The sequence below is a fragment of the Peromyscus maniculatus genome, chromosome 1 (genome assembly GCF_049852395.1).
Source record: "Peromyscus maniculatus bairdii isolate BWxNUB_F1_BW_parent chromosome 1, HU_Pman_BW_mat_3.1, whole genome shotgun sequence".
In the NCBI taxonomy this organism is placed as follows: Eukaryota; Metazoa; Chordata; class Mammalia; order Rodentia; family Cricetidae; genus Peromyscus; species Peromyscus maniculatus.
This window is the reverse complement of record NC_134852.1, coordinates 198,553,394-198,577,389: the sequence shown is the minus strand read 5'-3', so window position 1 is coordinate 198,577,389 and position 23,996 is coordinate 198,553,394. Positions and strand designations below refer to the sequence as shown.

The 23,996-nt window shown below is 52.7% G+C and overlaps 1 protein-coding gene across 12 annotated transcripts; it reads right to left on the bottom strand.

The window, feature by feature from the left end:
- Positions 1-6,906: 6,906 nt before the first annotated feature.
- On the bottom strand, positions 6,907-23,394 carry Pprc1 (PPARG related coactivator 1). Of its 12 annotated transcripts, none has more exons than XM_016006694.3 (14): positions 23,181-23,394; positions 17,302-17,484; positions 16,525-16,674; positions 16,332-16,415; positions 13,348-16,213; positions 13,127-13,180; positions 12,086-12,143; positions 11,284-11,354; positions 9,727-10,441; positions 8,185-8,325; positions 8,021-8,087; positions 7,786-7,907; positions 7,418-7,569; positions 6,907-7,157 (listed from the first exon to the last, which is right to left on the bottom strand). In XM_016006694.3, the coding sequence occupies exons 1-14, from the start codon at positions 23,331-23,333 to the stop codon at positions 7,054-7,056; spliced, it is 4,920 nt and encodes a 1,639-aa protein (XP_015862180.1). In that variant the 5' UTR covers positions 23,334-23,394; the 3' UTR covers positions 6,907-7,053. The 12 variants fall into 12 exon arrangements, with proteins under 12 accessions (XP_015862180.1, XP_006988275.1, XP_015862182.1 ...); XM_006988213.4 differs by having other exon boundaries at positions 16,525-16,671; positions 23,181-23,393; XM_016006696.3 differs by having other exon boundaries at positions 8,021-8,081; positions 23,181-23,391.
- Positions 23,395-23,996: the final 602 nt, after the last annotated feature.

The following is a 23,996-nucleotide window of genomic DNA, read 5'->3' as shown; positions in this document are numbered from 1 at the left end:
GGGGCCTCGAGTAAGGCCTTCTTGATCTGTTGAAACGCTTTCTGATGTTTCTCCTCCCATTGGAACATGGTCCCTGGTTTAGTGAGGGGGTATAATGGGGCTGCCAGTTCAGCAAAGCCAGGAATCCAAAGGCGGCAATACCCAGCCGTACCCAGGAATTCTCGAACTTGGCGGGGGTTCCGAGGAGGGGGGATGGAGATTATCGTCTCCTTTCTTGCTTCTGTTAACCATCTTTGCCCCCCGCTCAGGGTGTAGCCTAGGTAAGTGACCTTGTCTCGGCATATTTGGGCCTTTTTGGCTGAGGCTCTATAGCCCTTCTGCCCAAGTCTGGCCAGTAAAGCTCGAGTGCCCTCCATGCACTCGGTTCGACTCCTGGCCGCCAGGAGTAGATCATCCACATACTGGAGCAGAGTCAGGGTTGGGTGTTCAACCCGGAATCCGGCCAGATCTGCATGTAGGGCCTCATCAAAGAGGGTTGGGCTATTTTTGAAGCCCTGCGGGAGCCTGGTCCAGGTTAATTGTCCCGAGAGCCCTTTTTCTGGGTCTCTCCATTCAAAAGCGAATAGTAGTTGGCTCTGGGGGTGCAGTTTTAAACAAAAGAAGGCATCCTTCAGGTCTAGCACAGTGTACCAGACGTGGGTCGGTGGTAGGGTGCTCAGAAGGTTATAGGGGTTAGGCACCGTGGGGTGTATGTCCTCCACCCGCTTATTGACCTCTCTCAAGTCCTGGACCGGCCTGTAGTCTCCTGTCCCCGGTTTCTTAACAGGCAAGAGAGGGGTGTTCCAAGGTGACTGGCAGGGCTTTAACACCCCTTGGTCCAGGAGCCTCCGAATATGGGGCTTGATCCCCTCATGAGCTTCCCGTGACATTGGGTATTGTCTGATTGAAACGGGAGTCGCGGAGGCCTTTAGTGAGATCATCAGCGGTGGCTGATCGCGTGCCAACCCCAAGCCCCCAGTCTCTGCCCAGGCCTGAGGAAACTTCCTCAGCCAGTTCTGTAGCTCCTCAGGTGACTTCTCCGTGGGTTCTGCCTCAAACAAACGGTATTCTTCCTCTAAACTGAGGGCAAGGATTTGTAGGGGGTCTCCTTTAGGACCTGTGACTCTTGGTCCCTTCTTCTTACAGTAAGCACATTGATCTTTATCAAGGGGTGGCCTCCTTCGCTCTCCCAACCTATCTCCCTCTCTCTGCTGTCCCTGAGACACAACGGTGGCCAAAACCTTTTTCATCTCCCTATGTTGTTTTCTTGTCCCTTTCCTCACGTTTCTGCCATCTCCTTTCCTCACTCTCCTCAAGAGTTTCTCTCTTACTGAACACTTTCTCTGCTTCCTTCAATAAATCTGGCAAACCTAGCGCTTGCAAACTTTCCAACCGCTGCAATTTGGTTCGGATATCTGAGCTAGACTGGTATCTGGATCATACGGAGTGTACATCTTATAAGCCTCCTTCAGCTTCTCTAAAATGCAGCGGGTGATTCTTCCTTTCCTTTCCTTTCCTTTCCTTTCCTTTCCTTTCCTTTCCTTTCCTTTTTCTTTTTCCTTTCCTTTCCTTTCCTTTCCTTTCCTTTCCTTTCCTTTCCTTTCCTTTTTCTTTTTCCTTTCCTGAGCCAAATTGGTAGGCCTTCTGGCGGCCGCTCGGAGACCCGCTAAGAGCAACTGGCGATAGAGACGTAGATGCTCCCTACCTTCAGGTGTATTGAAGTTCCAGTCTGGGCGGGTCAAGGGAAAGGCGGCATTGATGATATTTGGGAGTTGGGTTGGCCTCCCGTCATCGCCCGGAACCTGCTTCCAGGCCTCCAGGAAAACTCTCTGCTTTTCTTCTTCCTCCGAGTCCCCAGCGAGCGGGGTCATCATGGGGGGGGGCGGCCGCCGGGAAGGTCGCAGCCGGCGCCGTGACAGGAGCCGCCGTGAGCGCAGCCTTGACAGGAGCCGCCGCGAGCGCAGTGACAGGAGCCGCCGCGAGCGCGAGCGCAACCGCTGGGGTGGTCGCAGCCGGCGCCGTGACAGGAGGCGCCGCGAGCGCAGCCGCCGGGATCGCGGCCGGCGCCATGACAGGAGGCGCCACGAGCGCAGCTGCCGGGAGGGTCGCGGCCGGCGCCGTGACAGGAGGCGCCGCGAGCGCAGCCGCCGGGATCGCGGCCGGCGCCATGACAGGAGGCGCCACGAGCACAGCCGCCAGGATCGCGGCCGGCGCCTTGACAGGAGGCGCCACGAGCGCAGCCGCCGGGATCGCGGCTGGCGCCATGACAGGAGGCGCCACGAGCGCAGCCGCCGGGATCGCGGCTGGCGCCATGACAGGAGGCGCCGAGAGCGCAGCCGCCGGGATCGCGGCCGGCGCCTTGACAGGAGGCGCCGAGAGCGCAGCCGCTGAGGTGGTCGCGGCTGGCGCCGTGACAGGAGGCGCCGCGAGCGCAGCCGCCGGGGTTGCGGCCGGCGGCCGGCGCCATGACAGGAGGCGCCGAGAGCGCAGCTGCCGGGGTTGCGGCCGGCGCCGTGACAGGAGGCGCCGTGAACGCAGCCGTTGGAAGGGCCGCGGCCGGCGCCATGACAGGAGGCGCCGCGAGCGCAGCCGCTGAGGTGGTCGCGGCCGGCGCCGTGACAGGAGGCGCCGTGAGCGCAGCCGCCGAGATCGCGGCTGGCGCCTTGACAGGAGGCGCCGCGAGCGCGGCCGCTGAGGTGGTCGCGGCCGGCGCCATGACAGGAGGCGCCGTGAGCGCAGCCGCCGAGATCGCGGCTGGCGCCATGACAGGAGGCGCCACGAGCGCAGCCGCCGGGATCGCGGCCGGCGCCTTGACAGGAGGCGCCGCGAGCGCAGCCGCCGGGATCGCGGCTGGCGCCATGACAGGAGGCGCCACGAGCGCAGCCGCCGGGATCGCGGCTGGCGCCATGACAGGAGGCGCCGAGAGCGCAGCCGCCGGGATCGCGGCCGGCGCCCTGACAGGAGGCGCCGCGAGCGCAGCCGCTGAGGTGGTCGCGGCCGGCGCCATGACAGGAGGCGCCGCGAGCGCAGCCGCCGGGAGGGCCGCGGCTGGCGCCATGACAGGAGGCGCCACGAGCGCAGCCGCTGAGGTGGTCGCGGCTGGCGCCATGACAGGAGGCGCCGCGAGCGCAGCCGCCGGGATCGCGGCCGGCGCCGTGACAGGAGGCGCCACGAGCGCAGCCGCCGGGATCGCGGCTGGCGCCATGACAGGAGGCGCCGCGCCTGGATGGAGAAGGATTATACAAAGAACACAAAACAAACTGACACCACAAACAAGAAACAGTTTCGCTGCGCGGCTCCGGTGTAAAACCGAAAGCAAAAACTCAGATGGGGACACGGAGTGTTTGAATTCTCCGTCCCCTGCCAGCACCACGTATCCTTCTGATACGGGGGTGGCCCCGAAAAACCGTGCCCCAGAGGGGACTTCCCGTGCCCCCGAAGGGGACTTCCCGTGCCCCCGAAGGGGACTTCAGAGACCCGTGGAACGTCTTCCAGGGTCGCAGTGGCGAAGTCCGAGCTCGTCAGCTCCTTCAGCCCCACTGACTCCAGACCGATTCAGGCGCGCAAACAGATAACATTTAACATTCAGACAAACCGTGCCCCCGAAGGGGACTTCCCGTGCCCCAGAAGGGGACTTCAGAGACCCGTGGAACGTCTTCCAGGGTCGCAGTGGCGAAGTCCGAGCTCGTCAGCTCCTTCAGCCCCACTGACTCCAGACCGATTCAGGCGCGCAAACAGACAACACTCTGACAGGACAGAAACGACATACACCAAGGCCGGCTTACCTCCTGACAGTGGGTCGGTGGTCCCGAGGTGGGGGTCTCCGATCCCGGACGAGCCCCCAAATGAAAGACCCCCGAAGGCAGTCTTCCCTCTGGAGAGACCCTCGCCCAGAGATCACACGAGACCACAAGTCAGATGCAAACAGCAAGAGGCTTTATTCAGGAACACGGGTACCCGGGGCAACACAGTCCCTCAAGAAGCTCAAGAGACTGGCGCGCCCCCGGGCTGGAGCGGAGGGTTTTTATAGGGTCGGGCAGCAGGAGCACGAGGAGGGCGGGTTCAAACTCAGGGCAACTCATGGTTTACAGGGCTCTGATTGGACGATTCAAATGAGGCCGGGTTCAAACTCAGGGCAGCTCGTGGTTTTTCCCCGAGCTTGACACGCCTGCTGCCTGGCTCCAAGTTGTTTTTCTGACCTTTAGTACCCTTTTCTGGGGCCAGGAGGCCGGCTGTAGACACCCTGCGCTTTTCAGACCTTACTTGAAATGGCGTTAGGCTAAGCTAGTATGCTGGGATCTTTCAGACAGACAGACAGCTCAGTGTGCAAGTGCTGAGCTTGCAAGCATGGATACCAAGTTCAGATCCTCAGCACTGGTGTAAAGCAGGTGCTGTGGCTTGCATCTGCAGCCCCAGGGCTGATATGATATGGATGACCCTGCAGCTAACTGGCTGGACTCTCGATTCAGCGAGAGATCTCGTCTCGAAAATAAGGTGAGGGGCTGGAGAGATTGCTCAGTTAGAAGCATTTACTGCTCTTCCAGAGGCTGAATTTGGGTCAGGCAGCTCACAACCACCTGTGAGTCCTGCTCTAGGGGAGCCCACACCCCCTTCTGGCCTCTGTAGCACCCACGGATACATGTACATATGCAAAAACACACACATTTGGGCTGGAGAGATGGCTCAGAGGTTAAGAGCACTGGCTGCTCTTCCAGAGGTCCTGAGTTCAATTCCCAGCAACCACATGGCAGCTCACAATCTGTAATGAGATCTGGTGCCCTCATCTGGCCTGCAGGAATACATGCATGCAGAACACTGTATATGTAATAAATAAACCTTAAAAAAAAACAAAACACATTCATATACATAATTAAAACAAAATAGATTGAGACAGTCTCATAACAAAAATCTTTTTTTCCCCCAAGAGACGGTTTCTTTGGCTGTCCTGGAACCCACTCTCTAGACCAGAGATTACCTGCCTCTGCCTCCAGATTAAAGGTGTGTCCTACCACTCCAACAAAACAAAATTTAAAATGGGTTTGGTGACATCTTTAATCTCAGCAGAAATAAGCACATTTCTGTGAGCTCAGGGCCAGCCTGGTCTACATAGCGAGCTCCAGGACAGCCACACAGCAAGGCGCTGTCTCAAATAAATTAAAATCTTAAAAACAGTGGAAAGCAAGACAACTGACCTCAGGCTCTGACCTCCACAGGTTCACACCTACACACACACACACACACACACACACTTTTTTTTTTTTTTTTGGTTTTTCAAGTCAAGGTTTCTCTGTGTAGCTTTGCATCTTTCCTGGAACTCACTCTGTAGACCAGGCTGGCCTCGAACTCACAGAGATCCACCTGCCTCTGCCTCCCGAGTGCTGGGATTAAAGGTGTGCGCCACCGCCGCCCGGCCACAATTTTTTTAAGAATACTAGATTAGACAGTAGTATAGCTCTTGCTTCCCCATGTATAGGACCCTGGGTTCAAAACCAAGCACTACAAAAATAAAGGACTATGTGATGGTTCGGTAACAAAAACACTTCTCTTACAAAAATAAGGAATATGATTCTCGAGAACCTACAGGAAAATGCAAACTGCCAGGTGTGGTGGTGGAGACAGGATTCCTCCGGGCTCACTGGCCAAGCCATGTTGTGTAATGACTTTCTTGTACACTGTGAAGCATCACTCTGATTGGTTTAATAAAAAGATGGATGGCCAATAGTTAGGATTTCCAGGCACAGAGGACACTAGGAACAAAGGCATAGAAATGGAGAAAGCAGGATAGATAAGAGCCTCAGGGAAGCACATAAATTAATAAAAATGAGTTAAGTTGTAAGAGCTAGCTAAAAACAAGCCTCAGCTTATAATCAGATGTTTCCCTGTCCTAACCTGGTGGCTGCTTCCAAAATTGCCACACAGAGGCGTATATTAATTATAAACGATTGGCTGATAGCTCAGGCTTGTTACTAGCTCTTACAACTTAACCCATTTCTATTAACGTATGTACAGCTACATGCCTCACGGCTTTACCTGTCCTCTAGCATGTCTTGCTTCCTGGGTGGCTGGCTGGTGTCTCTTACTCTAACCTCCTTATTCCCATCATTCTGTTTGGCTTTCCCAGCCACCAGCCTGTCAGCTTTTTATTAACCAATGAGAGTAATACATATTCATAGTGTAGAAAAGGACTGTTCAACAACATAAGCTACCAGCCAAACTTTCATAATTAATAATACGTCTCCATGTTGTGATTTTGGAGCTGCCTTGGTGGTACAGAGAAAGACTCTCTTCAAAGGCAGACTAGCCTAACTGGTAAGCTTCAGGACATTCCTGAGGGCGGCACAGAAAGTTGTCTTACGGTCTCCATTCCATACACATATACACCCCCACACACAAATAGGGCTGAGGATAAAGTTCAGTTGGTAGAGTGTTTGCCTAACATACACAAAGCTCTAGGTTCAATTCCCAGCACCAGATGAACCAGATGTACTAACACATGCCTGTAATCCTAGCCCTTAGGAGGTGGATTACCAGAGGCTCAAGGTCATCTTCAGCTACACAGTGAGAGGACAGGCTAGATACAGAGGCTGCCAAAACATAAATCAGCATTTCAAATGTCTTTGAAGTTTGAGAAGTGTTTTTCCCCTTCTGACTTGTTTTACATGTGACAGAGCTGAAAAGCGAAGTTAAATTCAATGTGATTTTACCCCTAACCAGAAGAGGGGTCCTAGGAACTCCGTGAAGGCGAGCATGACCCTAATGTGTTCAGGAAAGTAATGAATACACTTGCTAATAGCACACAGAAAGAATAACACATGGGCGTTCTCTATAGTTCATGTTTATTAGATGTTCCCCTCAGACCCACCTTACATAGAAATGCAAGTTAATTTTTTCAGTACCTGTTATTAAAAAACAAAAACCACTTAAAAATCCCAGTTTAACACGTTTTTATTTAACCTTTTTCCATTTATTATAAAACAGTCATTTCCACACTAGCAGCTCTCCCCCTAGAGTGGGGGAGGGGTGGGGGAGGTTGGGCACCTCCAGAGAAAACAGGTGGGGGAGAAGTGCCCGGGGTTACCTCCTCAGGTTCTTCTGGGCCTGTTTCAACAATGTATCAAAGTCAAGAGAATCAAATTTGCTCTTCACCGGGGCAGGATCAAAGTCTTCCCGATTGGAGTCTACAGAGCAGAGAGGAACCAACATTATAATGTCCGACCCCACTTCTCAATCACAGGGTTTTCAAACGGCCCAGCCCGGCAGAGATGGAGCAGAGCTGCCACGCTTGTGAAGAGCTACAGGGAAGCCCACCCCCTCTCCCCACCCTGTAGGGTCTTTGGATGTGAGAATGCAAGTCAACTAGCTTTGCTCTCAAGTGTTCCAGAAACCCTTCGGGGGCAGGGAGGACATGTGCCCAGCCCCCGAGCCCCCCAACACTCACCAAGGTCAGAGTAGCTCCTCTTGCAGAACTGCCTGCGGCCCCCAAAGCAAAGGTCAAAGGGCTGTTCATCTGCCTGCCGCAACTTGTGGCCACTCTCGATAGCTGCGAAGGCCTCTTCAGCATAACGGTAAGTGACGAAACCATAGTTGTCGCTAGTGGGGAGGGTAAGCCATTTACGCACACGTTACGGAGAGGACTCAGCACCCCAGAGTACACAGGTGCTTCTTCTCATTGCCCCAACGGTCAACCCTCGGATTATAAAAAACGAAGGTGACCCCATACAGCTCAGCACAACAGAACACAGGAAAGAGAGAAACATCAAGGTGAATATAAAGTAGAAACATCCTAACCTCAAGACCCAAGCTTACCCTTGAACACGAAAATGAATGGTGCACTCCTCAATCTCTCCAAAAACAGAGAACCTCTGCTTCAGCTCTGACCGAGTCATGCGGCTAGGTATTTTCCCAATGAAGACTACCCTTCTCTCCTCCTATGTCGGACAGAGGGAAAGACACCGTGAGCCAGAGCTGCAGCTGCTGCTGACTCTGAGCTCATGGCGGAGGACAAACCCCCCTCCCAGGCAGGGCTGGCTTCTCTACTCACTATGGCGCGCTCCTTCTGCAGCACCCTCTGCCTTTGGTAATGGTCATTTGAACGGTAAGAGCTGTACCTGACAAGAGAGGTCCCATCAGCTCCCAGACACAATTCAAGACTCTCAGACTCATGCATCCTAGATGCACTACCCTCAAACACATGCTCATGCTCACCGCCGTCTTCGATCACTTCTTCTGTGAGGGGAGACAGAGGGAGAACGGCTTCTGGAACTGGAGGATGAGGATGAGGAAGAGGAGGAAGATGATGAAGAGGATGAACACCTTCTGGAGCGCCCAGAGGAACTGCAGCTGGACCTGGAATAAAGGGCATAGGAATGATGAGAATGGGGTCGATAAGTTTCACTACCTCAGTCAGGCTCAGACTTGCCTCCCTGGCAAGAAGTTCAGGACCCAAGATAATGGAGAACAGAAGCGTTTCAAGTTTTCCTCGCAGATAACAGATGGGAAACCCTTCATAAAATTTTATATACATTAAGTATTTTCACAGTTTTACATGACATGTTTATTACCCTCTTCCTTGAGAAGGGGTTTCATTAGGTAGCCCAAGCTGGCCTTGAACTTGTGATTCTGCTATCTCTTCCTTGCCAGCAAAAGGATTGTGCTCCGGTGCTCAGCATGCATACTTATTTGTGGCACTGAGGATATACCTAGGGCCTTCCACAGTTGATGCAGCTCTCTTACTACTGAGCTTCATTTACCATATGCTTCCCACTGATAATGGTAAAACACTTACATCAGAAATAGAAAGGAAATATGGGGAGACTCAGGAGACAGAGGGCTAGCTAACCCTGGTTTCGACAGCTACTCTATTTGTAGTGCTGGAGCAAGGTTCCAGAGTCTGAGTTCTAACTGTTCCCCTAACATCTCTCAGGGCAATACTGAGAGACTGCAATAACCAAGGAGAGTGGGGGTTCCAATGTCAGACTATTGTTCACAGCCATTTCTGGAGACAGGGATCAATCTGGGCTCGAGCAGTGTCTCATATATCCCAAGACTAGCCCCAAACTCTGTAGCCAAGAATAATTTAACTTGTTATCCTTCTGTCTCCATTTCCTCAGTGCTAGGATTACAGGCATGTAACACATGTGCAGTTTACATGGATGGTGCTGGGAATCAAATCCAGGGTTTCATGCATACTAGGCAGGCACTCTACCGAGCTAAAACTGCACGAGAATTCTTTTCTTTTGACAGTAATTTATTGTGTGTGCATGCGTGTGCACGCACGCGCATTGTGCCACAACATGCATGCAGAGGTCAGAGGACAACTTTCGAAAATTGCTTCTCACTCCATGTGACCCTAAGATCACACTCAGTCACCAAGCACGCGTCTCTACCTACTGAGCCATTTCACCAGCACTTAAGGGTAACCCACTGTCCTGCACGGACACCAAGAAAACACCAGGTATGAGCACCGGTAACAATAGTAATCACAGTCAAGATCAACCTCTAACAGTCTACTCAAGGTGTATCTCAAGGAAGCAGAAAATTTCAGGAATATCCCAGACTCCCATCACAAGATAGTCCCACAGCTTGCCTCCAACAATCCACAAAAAGGAAGACAAAAGCCAAAGACAGAAACCTTCAGCCTTAGTGACTGAAAGCACACGAGTTAATCCAAAGCCTTTTCAAAGTAAACTACGAAAGAGTTCACGAGCTTCCCAAATGGAAAGACTCTTACAGGCCAACAAAGCTCACCTTCGCCACCTCTTGTGGGGGGGGGAGAGGGACCTGGACCGGGATCGGGATGAGGAAGACACCGATGAAGAGGAGGATGCTTCGCTGGTCCGGTTGGACCCAGAGCTGACAGACCGGCTGCTGCGGCCACGGCGGCCCTGCCAGCCCCGACCTGGGGGGCTGACTGATCTGCAGGCTTTTCGGTAACAGCGCATTGACTGCTGCTTGCCTGGGGGCTCAGAGGGAGTCCTAGTGTTCATGTCATTCCGGCAGGGTGAGGCCTCAGGAGACAGCAGGGAGGACGGGGCAAGGCAGGGCGCTGGAGGCTCTGCCTGCTCATTTCTAGTCCTGTGATCAAGTGGTTCCTGGGAAGTCGTGCATGGAAGTAGGGGAGCGGCTGGGCCCAGTGACAAGACAGGTTTGATGGTGATATCCTGATGGCGCTTGACATTCCATCGGGAGCCCACCTCTGGAATGACTAGGGCAGGCATCTTTCTGGGGGGTGTCCTGCTTCGGACACAATAGTCATGGTCCCCAGAGCCCACATGGACAGGACTAGGACCATGGACCCCTTCTTGGAGGCAGGCTGCAGCTGGATGTTTGGCCTCTGTAACTCCTTCAGGCTTCAGGGTTCCCTCCTGGGCGGTAGATTTAGGAGATTTGGCTCTGGCCAACAGTGAGACAGCAGCCAGGGGCTTCCATAACTGGTGGGGAGGGGTAGCTGGAGGGGTGAGCCCTGTGGGGGGAGGGAGGATGGAGATAGCAGGGTGAGATCCAGTTCTATACTCCAGATTCTGTGTATCTAGGAGGTTCAAGACCCCACTTCAAGAGTACGCTAAGCATTGACAATAGCCCGACTTCTCTAACTGCTGTAACAACAAGAGATTAGCCACCTAACTACCTAAACCTACCTGATGACCAGGTTCTATCTAACTTACCCCGTAATTTTCATGCTTAAACCCACCCTCTCCCTAGCATTACCTAATGTCTAGGCTGCATCTTGCCTAGATTCACACCATAAACTTACCAACTTCCCTTCCAGCTCCATGCCTGTTATCTAGATTCTTGCTAGACAAACCATCCAAAAGCCAGGCTGAGAATGCCTTTTCAATTGTTTCTTCAAAACATATACAGGATGAATGTGTCCCAGCAGCTTAACACAGCACTCAAGTCCCATGGTCGGCCCCCTTGTTGAATCACTGAGCCTTAACTCTTGCTTTGTTCTGTCAACTACCCCAGTGACCTCTGCTCTCCAGTCAGACCACACCACTTCCAGGGCTACAAAACCTACAACTAGTTCCTTCTGGAGTTAGTTCAATCAGGCTGCTGACAGCAGTGACTGTTCTCAGGCCTCAGCTCAGTGTTAACAGTCTACACACCCCTCCCCCACTGACCCTCACAGCCTACGGAACACATCCCCTGATTATCAACAGGCTCATTTGTTTCCATCTGCCCCCGTGACCACGAGCACAGCAATGAGACCAGACGCCTGTACCTCGACGTCCACACACTGACGTAGCAGCACAGGCACTGACGCACATGTGCCGCAGACTAAACCAGACTTCAACCTGAACCCACCTGCCACGTTGGCCAGTTCTGGGGCTTGTAACCGGTCTAGGGGTCTCTTCTCCGGGGGAGTGTCAATGCTGCTGGCAGGGGGGAAAAGGGAAAGCCTGGTTCATTGCCTCAGTATCTTGTACATCTGCTTTCGTTCCTCACAAAGCAACGAAAACGGCGTATGTGGAGAAAGAGAGGATGCCCAGACTTCCCACAGTTGTCTTCTAGCACAGAAGGGCCATAGTGACCAAGCGGTAGATTGGGCCTATTCAAGTCTGCCAAATTTCAGGCAGCAGGCTGGCTAGGACCTCCAATGAGATGACCCTGAGTCCCCCCACCTCCTTCAACCAGGAACCTTGCCTACCAAGCTCAACTCTAACGGAAATCAGTGTGGATGAAGAATGCACTTGGGAGATCAGGAATGTGAAAAACGAGGCCTCATTGTGAGAATGCTGTGAAGTAGAGGCTGGGGTGCCTGTGTCCTTCAAGGAGTTAGGGGAAGCCCCAGCTAGTTGCCCCTCTACTTTAGGTGACCCCATCACCACACTGAACAAGTCTGAAGTCTGACAACAGAAGGGAAGAAATCCAGAAGACATCATTTGCCAAATTATAAGAGGCATTGGCATTCCTGATAGTACATACCCTCCCCCACCTCATCACCCAAGACAGTGTCTGGCGGTAACAGAGCGGGGACAGAAATGGGGGAAGACACTAGAGTCGATGGAACATCCCTGCCACAAAGGTGTCCAGCTGGAAGTCCTGGAGTGCTGGCCGGCTGCTGACCAACAGCTGTAGGGTAACTCGCTCACATCTCCATACTTACCCTGAGTTTCCTACAGCCAAGCTGTCAGCAGGAGCCGGGAGAGGACACTCCTTTTTGGCTGTAAAGAAATCATATTAGTTAAAAGCCCAACCAGATGTTCCAAACTGAGGGGGCACAGAAGTGCATTCTGACACCCCGACTGAGGAGGAAGCCAGCTTTGCCTACACAAAGCTCAGATCCAGTTCCTCCAGTGCTATGTAGATGACGACATTTAGTTATTTCTCTTCTGCTCACAAATACCCACTCTCCACTGATTCTGAGTCAGAGTCCAAATTGATGGGCCTAGAAGTCAAGGATCTGCCTAACTAATGTCCTGCCATAAATTGAAATGGGGTCTCACTGTGTAGCCCAACAGGCCTGGAACTTTCATATAAACCAGGCTGGCCTTGAGCTCAGAGATCTACTTCCCAGTACTGGGATCAAAGGCACACACCACACTTGATAGCAGACTTGTCTAGCAAATGAATATAAGACCATGCACACAGGCGAAGCAAGGGTCTCCCATGAAACTACATCTCTAACACATAGCCTACCATTTCATATTCTCCAGATATCTGTTGCCAACTCAAGTTATCTGTGCAGTCTTTTCCCAATTATACCATAAGCTCTTCTAGAAGTGACCTCCACAGCACCCAGCACCAGGCCTTGTCTGGGGAAAGCCAGCTCCTCACTGCCTTCCCAAGTCGTCTTCTAGGAAATCTCCTCTCCTCTGTTCTGCCTTACACACCACACATATTAGATGAAACCCCACCTCTCAGTTCAACTGAAGAGCTGCTTCCCTCAGAAAAAATCCCCATCCAATCCCAACCTCCCTTCACTGCCTCCTCATCTCTTCTTTAATTACTTACGCTATACCACCACATCCCTGGCTTAGACTACTCTCCCAGGGGAAATGTTGCCTCTCTATGCCAAGTAAGAGGCTCTTCTGGTTGTGGAGATTACCCCCTACCCTCTACCTCAGTTCAAGCTACTACAAGGCTAAACCCAAAGGAAGTGTAAACAAAAACAAAAGTTGGGACAAAACTATCTAGGTTCCCTCACCTTCTGATTTCTCAAACTGCTCCAACAGACTGGACAGGTCCGATGCTTCGATTCCTGTGAAGGAATACAAGAGATGAAAATCTAGCCCTACTCAACTGAGGTCACAGGTCCTAGGATGCCTCCACTTCTCCCTTTACATGCCTCCCTGTCCACCAAAGTCAGTGGGCCACACTTCCAGCCACCCCGTACCCTTCTCGTATGGACTACAGTGCAGCACTCACCAATCTCACTGATGAATGCCTGGACCACATCCTCAGAGCCCTGAGAACGCGGGGTGGGCAGGAAGGACAGCTTCCTTAGACGGGCTGGATGGACAGCAGGCATCTTCGGGACAGTGCTCTGCCTTGGTATGGGAACAGCCTTGACAGCTGCAGAGGGGGGCTTCTCCTTTGTTGAGGTCTCCTGAGCCTCAGGCTTTAGCCTCTCTGATGCAGACTCCCCAAGAGCTTCACACTCGGCAGCCAGACATGGTGGAGCCTTGGCCTGGGGACTTTGTGCCAAGGTAGACTCTTTGTGTTTTGGCTGGGGAGACACAGGCACTGGCTGAGGCTCTAGCTTTGGGGGCTCTATCGATGGAGCTATGGGGCTGGCCGGCCCAGAGCTTAGGGAAGGAGTCACTGGCACAGGAAGCTTATCTTCAGGAGGACCAGCTGGATTACTACTGGATTCTACCTTGGATGGGGGAACAGCTCTTCCAGCTGAGGCTGAAGACAAAGGTGGGGAGACAGTAGACCAGAGCGGAGGCTGCGGAGGCTGCTGCGGCCCTGGGCCCCACCCCACAGGCCCATAGGCACAGCTGGAGCTGTAAGGTGAAACTGGTGCAGGAGGGGGTACCCAAGGCACATTGCAAGTTGGGGGTACAGCATAGGTGCCAGGAGTGCCAGACACCATGGGCACCGTTGGTTGTGGGGGCAGACAAGGGTAGCCGGGAGAGGACACAGAAGGATACCAAGGCCAGGGTGGCACAGGGGCAGAGTGGGCATAGGGGTCAGGTGGCATTTGTCTCACGGACACTGCAAGGCCGGGTGGCTGCAAGGGAGGTGGGGGCACACTGGGGACTCCGTGGCCACCTGAAGGAAGAGGAAGCAGAGGAGGTATGCCTGGAGGGAAAGGCAGAGGAGGGGGCATTGCGGAAGGGATGGGCCCAGCAGGAGACACAGACTGCAAGGCGGGAGGGGGCGGTCTAACTGCAAGTGGCACCTCATGAGACGGCACCTGTTCAGAGTGAGCTGAAGCCATAGGTTTGCTGGCAGACGGCTCGGGACTAGGGGAAGCAGGGCTGGTACCCACAGACACAAAACAAGTCTCTGCTAGAGCTACAGGGCTTCTCTGTGGAGCGGTCTTCTTGGCTGGGGCTGGTGGAACGAGACAGGGGATATCTGCCAGTTCTGTGGGGGTCTCTGGGAGACTAGGCCACTTGCCAGCGGGGGGCTGAGAACTCCTGCCTTCTGCTTCTTTTTGCCGTTGCTGCCTTCGTTGCCGGTACTCAGACAGGCTGAGAGGCCGAGGTCTGGCTTCTTGGGTTGTAGCACTGGTGCTACCTTCCACCTTCGGAGGACCTAGAACACCCTTGCCGTCAGGGGTGACGGCCCTGGGCTGGTTAGAGGACTCCAGGGAAAGACGACTCCCCTGAGCTGCTGCTATTGCAGCACGTCTAGGGTCAGTTGGTCTGGACTTAACTACCACAGGATCTACTGGAGTCAGGTCATTTGGAACGGGGTCGGCTACCACTGTGTCAGCTGGGATAGCACCAGCTGGAGACACGTTATCTGAAGTGGGAATGGCCACGGCAGGTCCAATTCTTGCCCTGTCAGCCTGGACTGGGTCAGTCAGCACTGGGCCTACTGGGAGAGGACCGAGCAGCTCTGTACCAGCCGAAGCCTGGTCAACAGGTACAGACTCAGCTACAGCATGGCCAAATGCAGTGGCATCAGCTTCAACAGAGTCAACTGGCATGGGGTCGGCTTGAGCAGAGTCATTCAGTGAGAGAATGGGGTTGGCTCGACTAGTGTCGAGCAGCTTAGGGCAGAGGTCCAGAGCATCTTCTTCAGCAGAACTATCCTGGCCTGTACTTCTTTGTAAGTCCTCAGACCCAGTCTTCTCCAAGGCAGCTGCCCACGCCCGAGCCCACGCCCGTGGCTTCCCCCTGCTCTGAGGAGCCTCAGCCTCTCTCTGAACTTCTTCCTGAGGCTGTTTCTGTAAGTTGCCTGCCTGAGAGTTCACCTCTGTAGTCACAGTAGACTGTCCACGAGAAGATGATCTCAGCCTCCTGGTATAGCCTTCCAAACAGGCTGCTGGCTGTTCCTTGCTTTTCTTCTTCCTGCCCTTTCTGGGAACTCTCTGAGAAGCCTGAATTGCATTAGTGGGTGGGTTCTGAGGCTCCTTGGGCGACAATGACTCCATGATTTCCTTGGGCTCCAATAAGCAGGCAGAGTTCAATGATACTTCTTCTTGATCAGGGCAAGGGTCAACCTTAGGCACAGCTTCCGTCCCAGCCTCCATGGTGGGCATGAGTAGCTGCAAGGCAGGACTGGTCCCTACAGACTCATCCAAGAGTACAGACTGGGATCCAGAAGGAATCTGCCGCACCACAACTGGGATCTCCAGGTCATCACCAGCTGTGGCGGCCTGGCCCACTATCTCCAGCACTACGCAACCCTCCGGCAGTGTCAAATCGTCCGCCTGTTCCGGAAGCTCACCCTCAAGTGACGCCAAGTGGGTGAGGTTGGGCAAGCAGTATGGATGCATGGCGCGTACCAGCTCACTCAATGAGGAGATGCTCTCATCGCCAGGTGCTGCCACTGCCACCTTTGCTGCTGTTGGCTTGTCTTCCTCCTCTGGGCATGCCAGGTGCATGGGGAAGTCCACGCTGTTCACAGAGGTGTCCAGTTCTCCAGCAAGCATCTGACCACTGAAGCTGGCGACCTCCTCCTCCTCTTCTCCATCACTGCGCTGCTGGGGGGGAGGGGACTGACCCCATCGAGGTCTTGGTCTTGAGGGTCTCCAACTAGGCAGCCTCGGGGAAGAAGTTTCCAAGAAAGGAGGTGGAGAGAAGTCCCAAGGAGAATCTGCAAGGGACATCTCAACCTACAGGAGAAAGAGCAGATTCAAAGGCATTCCTCAAGAAGTGCTTTCCAGACGATCCCTAAGGCCTCCCCAAACTGTGAGTTCATGAGGGTCCCCAGGTAAGGCTCACTCCACTCACCCTGCTACCGCCTGTGCCAGGATCAATTGGGGTGATGAGGTCACGTTCTGGGGGTGTCCGAGAGAGAGTGAGTAGCTTGTGGAGCTAAGAAGAAAAGAGACCCCCGATCAGTTTGTGCAGATTTATATGAACAGGCTCACAGATGTGGCTGTGACCTCTGTACTGGCCACATCCCACCCACCCCCATACTCACAGAGGAGCTCTCCCGAGGAGACACAAGCAGCTCTGAATCAGGAATGCTGTCAAATGGGGACAGGTTTTCAGAATCTGCGTTGTCCAGGATCTCTGTCAGAGCTGTGAGCAGCGACATTTCGTTCTGGTCCTCCAGAGATAGCCTGTTCTGCTCCAGAGAGACAAGAGGTTCCCCCAAGATCTCTAATAACATACCAAGCCATACAAAGAACTGGATGCCAAGAGAATTAATCTCCCAGCAAGAAGGATCTGAGTCCCGGGTAGGATGGGTTCCCATCTTTTACTACCTACCCACTCTCTAGTGCTAAAGGAGACCTGTTAGGCTGAGTCTTAGCTTGGATTTCACACTCTTACACATTCAAGTAAGATGTAAGATGCTCAGGAAACCATCCAGGGCTAGACTGGTATTAGGCCCAAAAGCAGACCAGAACTTCCTGAACATGTAGGTCAAAGACCCTGAAAGGAGATAAGCTTTAGAGCATAGTCCAAGCTGAAGGCACCCCTTCATGGGCCAGTCAGACATTCTGTAGTCTAACTCTACCTACATATAAAAACATCTTTTTTTTCCCCCTAGAGCTGAGGACCGAACCCAGAAGCGCTCTACCACTGAGGTAAATCCCCAACCCCACAAAAATATCTTTCAAGGACTCAGGTTGGGCATCCAAGAGGCCATGATCTGGGAGAACAAAGCCATGTCTAAAACAACTCCAAAGGTTTGAGTCACACCATCCCATGCCAAGATCCTGTCTCAAGAACTCCAAGCCTTGCCCTAGCTTACCTCTCCAAGACTCCCAAAATCCTCAATGAGGGAGATGAGGGAAGCATCCATGTAGTTCTGCATGGTCTCCAGTAGTGTCTCATCCTGCAGTATCAGCTCCTCCATTTCCAGGTCTTTATCCCTCAGAGAGGAGCCCAGTCGAGAAAGATTGACAAAGCTAGAGTCATCCCCCTCCTCATGGACCTGAGGCAAAAGAGGGAGAGGGTAAGTCAGAAAGACCTTTGGAGGGCAGCTATTTAATAACTTCATTAAAATCAGGAATCCAGCCCTCCACCAATGGGCTTGAACAGCAACATTGCCACCATGGCCTAAGGTCTGGACTAGCTAGGCAAAGAAGTATAAGCCAAGGGGCTGGAGAGATGGCTCAGAGGTTAAGAGTACCAACTGCTCTTCCAGAGGTCCTGAGTTCAATTCCCAGCAACCACATGGTGGCTCACAACCATCTGTAATGAGATCTGGTGCCCTCTTCTGGCTATTATACATAACAAATAAATAGTTTAAAAAAAAAAAGTATAAGCCAAAAGCAAAGCACCAACTAGGATGGCAGTGCTCTGGGCAGAACAGAGTCTAGACTCCACCCACAAACAGCTGGAGCCATGAGACATTATCAAACATCAGAAAGAACACAAGTGGCTGATAAAACGGCTCAGCAGGTAGAAGTAGTTACTTCAAAAGCCTGATGACCAGAGTTGAATCCCCAGAACCAACGTAAGTATAGGAGAGAACCAACTCCGCAAAGTTGTCCTCTCACTGACCCACATGTATGCCAGGACATGTTAACCCACACTCAAAGAAACACATAACAAATGTGCATATACTATGATAATGGTGATGATAATAAAGGTTTGGTTTGGGGATTTTTTTGGAGACAGTATGTAATCCTGGAGGTCCTAGAACTTTCTTTGTAGAGCAGGTGAGCCTCAAACTCAAAGATCTGCCTCCCTCTGCCTCCCAAGTGCTGGGTTTGAAGGTGTGCCTGCTGGGTGGTGGTGGTGGTGGTGGTGGTGGTGGTGGTGGTGGTGGCGGCGGCGGCGGCGGCGGCGGCGGCGGCGGCGGCGGCGGCACACGCCTTTAATCCCAGCGCTCAGACTCAGAGATCCTCCTGTTTCTGCCTCCCAAGTGCTGGGATTATAAATCATCTGCTAGCTGGGCAGTGGTGGTACACTGCTTTAATCCCAGCACTTGGGAGACAAGAGGCAGTTGTGTCTGAGTTCAAGGTCAGCCTGGTCTACAGAGTGAGTTTCAAGGCAACCAGAAATACAAGAGAAACGCTGTCTCAAAAAGTCATCTGCTGTAGTGGGAAAGGTACCAGATGGAGAGAAATACCGAAGAAAAAGTCAGTCAGGGGAAGTTAGGCTTCTAACTCACGACCCACCCCAGGTCCCCCTTAGGCCTCTGTTCTGTACTGAGCGCCAATCCTCACTTCCAAGAGGACTTCTTGGGCCTCCCTAGCCCATGCTGATCTCCTCTCACACCAGCTCAAACACTGTTCTCAACCTTTCTCTCCCTGCCTATCCTGTCAAATCCCTAACAGAACCCTGGGCCACAAAGATGGCTCAGCTTCTCAGTCCAGTCCTCTGTACTCACTAGGCAGAGAACTGATCCCTCCAGCTACAATCTCTCACACACCCAGGGAAGGAACAAAGGCCCCAAACCGGCCACACCAAACCAAGGCTTAAGCCTTTAATCCCAATAAACAAGCAAATACAAGCAAATGTGGTACAACAATAGTGGTGCTACACTAGGTGGTGGTGCTGCACGCTTTTAGTCCCAGCGCTCAGGAGGCAGAGGCAGGTGGATCTCTGGTCTACAGAGCAAGTTCCAGGACAGCTAGATCTGCTGTCTCAAAAACAAAAAACCCTGTCTCAAAAACAAAAAACAAGTGATGTTATAAGCCTTTAGTCCCAGCACTTGAGAGGCAGAAGCAAACAGATCTCTTGAGTTCAAAACCTGCCTGGTCAATATGGCAAGTACCAGGCCAATCAGCACTACATAATGAGACATAATGTTTTTGAGACAAACACAAAACAAACAAGAAATGCAAAAAGCAATCACTTTCTCTCTCTCTCTCTTTCTTTCTGAGACAGGGTTTCTCTGTATAACAAATTACTTTTTAAAAAGATGTATTTATTATGTATGCAGTGTTCTGCCTGCATGTATGTCTGCACAACAGAAGAGGGCGCCAGATCTCAGACGGTTGTGAGCCACCATGTGGTTGCTGAGACTTGAACTTGGGACCTCCTGAAGAGCAGCTACTCAGTGCTCTTAACTTCTGAGCCATCTCTCCAACCTCAACAAATTACTTTTTAAAAGAGGAAAATAATAGACTCCAATTCTTTTGGTGCAAATAATACTTAGGATTGTATTCATATATTCGTTTATATTCTTCTGTGCATCAGAATTTATATGTGCCTATACCCAAGTTATCCATTATGCCTTACAGTATCTTATATTCAATAGCCACACTCCCTGTTCTTTGTGCTGGAGACTAAACCCACTCTAAGACTCTACACCTGAGTTACACTGTTAGACCCAACGATGAGCAACAGAATATCAACGGTAGTTCTAAGGGAAGGGAAGAGTCTCTTCACCACCCCTACCAAATGGGAGCTAGAGAGAAAGCCTGACTCCGCAGATGGAGAGGACCTGCCTCGAACACTTCTGTGAACTAGCAGTGTCTTCAGCCGCGTCATGAGGCAGGCCCGCCCAGACCTGTCAAGTGTCATGGGCAGGGCATGGGCAAGGCCCAAAGTGGAACTGGTGAGGCCAGAGCCCCAGCTACGCACATCTGCTCTGAAGTACGGTGTAAAGGCCTGAGGACAGAATCAACAAACCAGACACCCTTCTGCAGCAGAGGGAGATGGAGCACTTGGACTCTCCCAACAGAAAAAAGCTACAGGCGTGAATATCCCTCCACACCCCAATCCTCTACAGAGGTGGAGTTGCAGGGAGGGCCCGGGGAGGAAAGGCTGGTTTAGACACTTTAGGAGTCTGGGCCCAGAGCTGAAGTGGAAAGGCAGCAGGTTCAGGGACTAACCCCTCCCACCCAGGCCTTCACAATCCTGTAATTACAACCAGAAGCTGAATAGTGCCTGGCTCAGCAAACAGTCACAGGTGAGCAAGGAGCCTGCATCTCCAGCTGGCCTGCCTCCTCCCTTCTACAGCCCAGGTCACTAGGCCAGACCGGTCCAGCCCTATAAACCATCATCTCTACCTCCTCTGGGCAGATGCTGGAGGCTAAGACAGAGACATCTGTCTCCCTTTACACCACTTCACCTATACTCCTCACAACCCCCAGTTAAGAGTTCCCAGGGGGTCCAGATCATCCAAGGCTAAGTCCAAGCCAAAAGTGAGCTCACCACTAGATCTAAACTCCAGCAGCCTCTTAATTGGCTTTCTCACATCAAGTCTGCTCATTCGGAATTCAAAGCCAACTTTAATTTCAGTTTTTTTGAGACAAAATCTCATGTAGCCCAGGCTGGTCTTGCACTTGCTATGTAACCCAGGCTATCCTTAAACTCCTCCTCCCTCCTTTGCCCCCAGACAGGGTTTGTCTGTTGAACAGCTCTGGCTGTTCTGGAACTCACTTTGTAGACCAGGTTGGCCGTGAACTCAGAGATCAACCTGTCTTTGTCTCCTGAGTGCTGGGGCCCAGCTATACCATTAAACTCTAGGTTCTCCTACCTCTAAGCCCAGCCCAGAAACTTTTTCTAGACACTATAAAATATGTAACTAGTTGAGCTCCAGAAGCAAAAACAGGCCATTCCTAGGACCATCATAAATCCTTTCAAAAGGCATGGGGAGTGGGGGAGGGGAGTGGTGCCGCCTTTTTATTCTCAGCATGCAGGCTGATACCCGAGTTTGAGGCCAGCCTGGCCTACCCAGCGAGTTCCAAGATAGCCAGGACTACAGAGAAACCCTGTCTCGAAGAAAAAAAAAAAAAAAACCCTAGCAAATCCCTTCAATGGTATCTTACTGCTCTTAGCAATGGATCTAAACTCCTTATAATGGCTTATGCCCTGGTCTTCCAGCCAGCCTCTTCGCCAGCATGTCCTCTCCAAGTCCACCTGAGTTCTTCTCATGTCTTTGTTTTTCACACTGAAAAAAGTTTTTATCCTTCTGAGAAGTTTTTTCAGTTTAGTCTTGGGGGGGTCTCAATTTAAAATGTCTCTTCCATTCACAGATTCTTCAAGTTATACTACTGATGACTACATAACCCTCATCAGCCTGCCCTTGTCTTCTATCTCACCACCATTCACGGTCTGTCTATCCTGAGCTACACCTAAGAATGCACGGATCACATTTGTGTGCTTTAGTAATCCACCTGTACGTAAACATATGGCACCCCGATAACTCCTGGGCTGACTGACCATCTAACATATTAGAACAGGATCTTGGATCCATATCATATCTCCCAGATGGTGATGTGAACAGCACTGGCCACAAAAGATGTAACCGCTTATAAGTCGGAGGAAAAGGGTAGTTGATCCCCAAGTCATCATCCCCTAGGCTGTTCTGTTGGACCTTGTATTACTGGGAAGCCTGTAGCCCAACTTCACTTGGGGGGCGGGATGCTGTCAAGGACTCCGCTTAAATTGCTTCAAGAACACAACTAGTTCCTGCTCACTCACTCCCAACCTGGTTGAGCATTTTTGGAATCCCAGCAATGAACAGTAGGCTAAAAACACTTTTAAGTAAGGAGAACTGAAGGACGGACGGACACACACACTATTTCGGCACAAAGAATTCTCCCTGACCCATTAAATGTTCAACTAGCGTTGAATAGTTTTCAAACCACCTCCAACTTTTCCTATCTCATCAAAAATTTCAGAAAGCCTCACACAGCCACAACTCACAAACAGTTGCGTCTGTGAGCTCACCGGCGAATGCCTTAACTATCTCCTCCCAAAAAGATGCTAGGGAAAAAGTAAGGGGAAAAAATTAAACTAGTCCCAGGTAAACTGACACTCCCATGGCCCTTGAATCACTTACGAAGAACTTCGGGCAACCGAAAAGGCCAGTGTCTTGTGACTCACAACCCACTCTTAAGTCGGTCAGACAGAAGCGTCCACGAACTCATTCCTCCACGGTCCTTCAGCCTCAGTGCTCTAACCCTCGCCTCACACCCTGACGTTTCTAGAAAGCTGCCTTTGGGAACATCTGGCAAGTCCACCATGCACCGACGGAAAGCGTGGCAGACGCATGCAAGAGGGAATGAACTCTTCTACGCTCGGAGAAAAGTTGCCTCGAGCAGCCCCTACCTCCAGGCCAGAGGTCCCCGGCACAGACCAGAGATGGCGGGAGCGGCCGAGACACACCCAGTTCCCGGCAGTGCGGCTCCAGCGCCGATCCGAGATGCCCGACAGCCTGGGACAGGAGCCACGTGGACATCCCTTCCCCGCCCCCACGTGGACCCGCGCCCCGCGCTCCCCCCCCCCGCCCCGCCGGCAAGCCCTACCCACGTGGGCGCCCGCGCCGCCTAGGGGGAGGGGGAGGCAGACAAGTTCTCCCGGGAAAATCGTCCCCCCCAACACCCCACGTGCTCCGAAAAAGGAACTACGGCGCCAAGCTGGTGGCGCTCCCCTCGGCATCCTTAGAAAGCAGCCTTAGCCTTCGACTCCAAGCCCGAGCCCCCGCCGCCCCGGCGAGGGCCACGTTTCCGACGCCCGACGCCGTCCCGCGGGCGTCCCCAGCAATCGCCGCAGGGTTCCTACCTCTGCTGGCGTGACCCCCAGAAAACGACCCAGGTCCCCTCCGCCCTGCCCAGCTCCCGCAGCATCAGCACGCGAGTGCTTCCTCCCTTTCCTGTGGCGTCCACGTGTCACCGCCCGGCACACGCCGCTTTGCTGCCAGCCGCGGGCCGCCCGCCACCCTCTCACCTGCTCCGCAGCGCTCACGGCGCCCACGGTCCCATGCGGCGCTTGGCTCCAACTCGCCCAACCGCCGCCGCGAACTCCACCGCCAGGGTCGGGACCTGGGCCCCCAGTCGGAGGCGGCGCGGCTCGGTCTCTCCGTCCCCGGCGCGCCGCCATCTTGGCCCCTGAACACCCAGCACTGCTCTGATCGCCGGCGCCGCCTCGCCCAGCCGATTGTGGGGAGGGAACTACATCTCCCGAAGGACACTGCAAGACTGCGAATCCCAGCAGGCCATGCGGCGAGCCACTCTTGCACCCTGGAAGAGGGCGAGGACCCTGACCTTCCTCTAGGGTTCCTGGGAATAGTAGTCTCTAAAGAAGACGAGCTAGTAGGAGCCCTAGGAGTATGGTGGGGCTCAGTGTTGTGGCACTATCGGAGACCAAGTCGTTGAGTACGCAGTAGTAAGGAAGAGAATTAGTATTCGCCTATCACTTTATTTTTGTTAATTTGTCCAAATGTTAGACCGCTTTCTTTGTTTGACGTTCTACCTGCTATACTTTGCTTTCACCTTAGTTCACGTCGGCCGCTGTTTTGAAACAGCACCCCCAAGTGGACATTCGCAGTCTAGACACTAACACTCCCCCGATCTCATACTGCGGCACTAGAGCAAATTTTTCTCTTAGAATACCGCATTTTCCACTCTTTCTTTACAGTTACTCAGAAAACTACGTTGGTTTCTCTTTATCAAGCTTCTTTGTTACTGCTCCAGAAATCCGTGCCATCCTCCAAAGACAAGTATTCTTCTTGCTTTTGTGTCTCTGCATGGAACGTTATTATGC

Bases quoted from the DNA above. Each gene is read 5' to 3' on its own strand.
- Pprc1 (XM_016006694.3), bottom strand. From the start codon at position 23,333: ATGGCGGCGCGCCGGGGACGGAGAGACCGAGCCGCGCCGCCTCCGACT. The intron at 11,355-12,085 runs GTAAGTATGGAG...CCCCCCTGCCAG, and splicing joins TTGGCTGTAGGAAACTCAGG to CAGCATTGACACTCCCCCGG. The intron at 8,088-8,184 runs GTGAGCATGAGC...CTCTCTTGTCAG, and splicing joins AGAAGTGATCGAAGACGGCG to GTACAGCTCTTACCGTTCAA.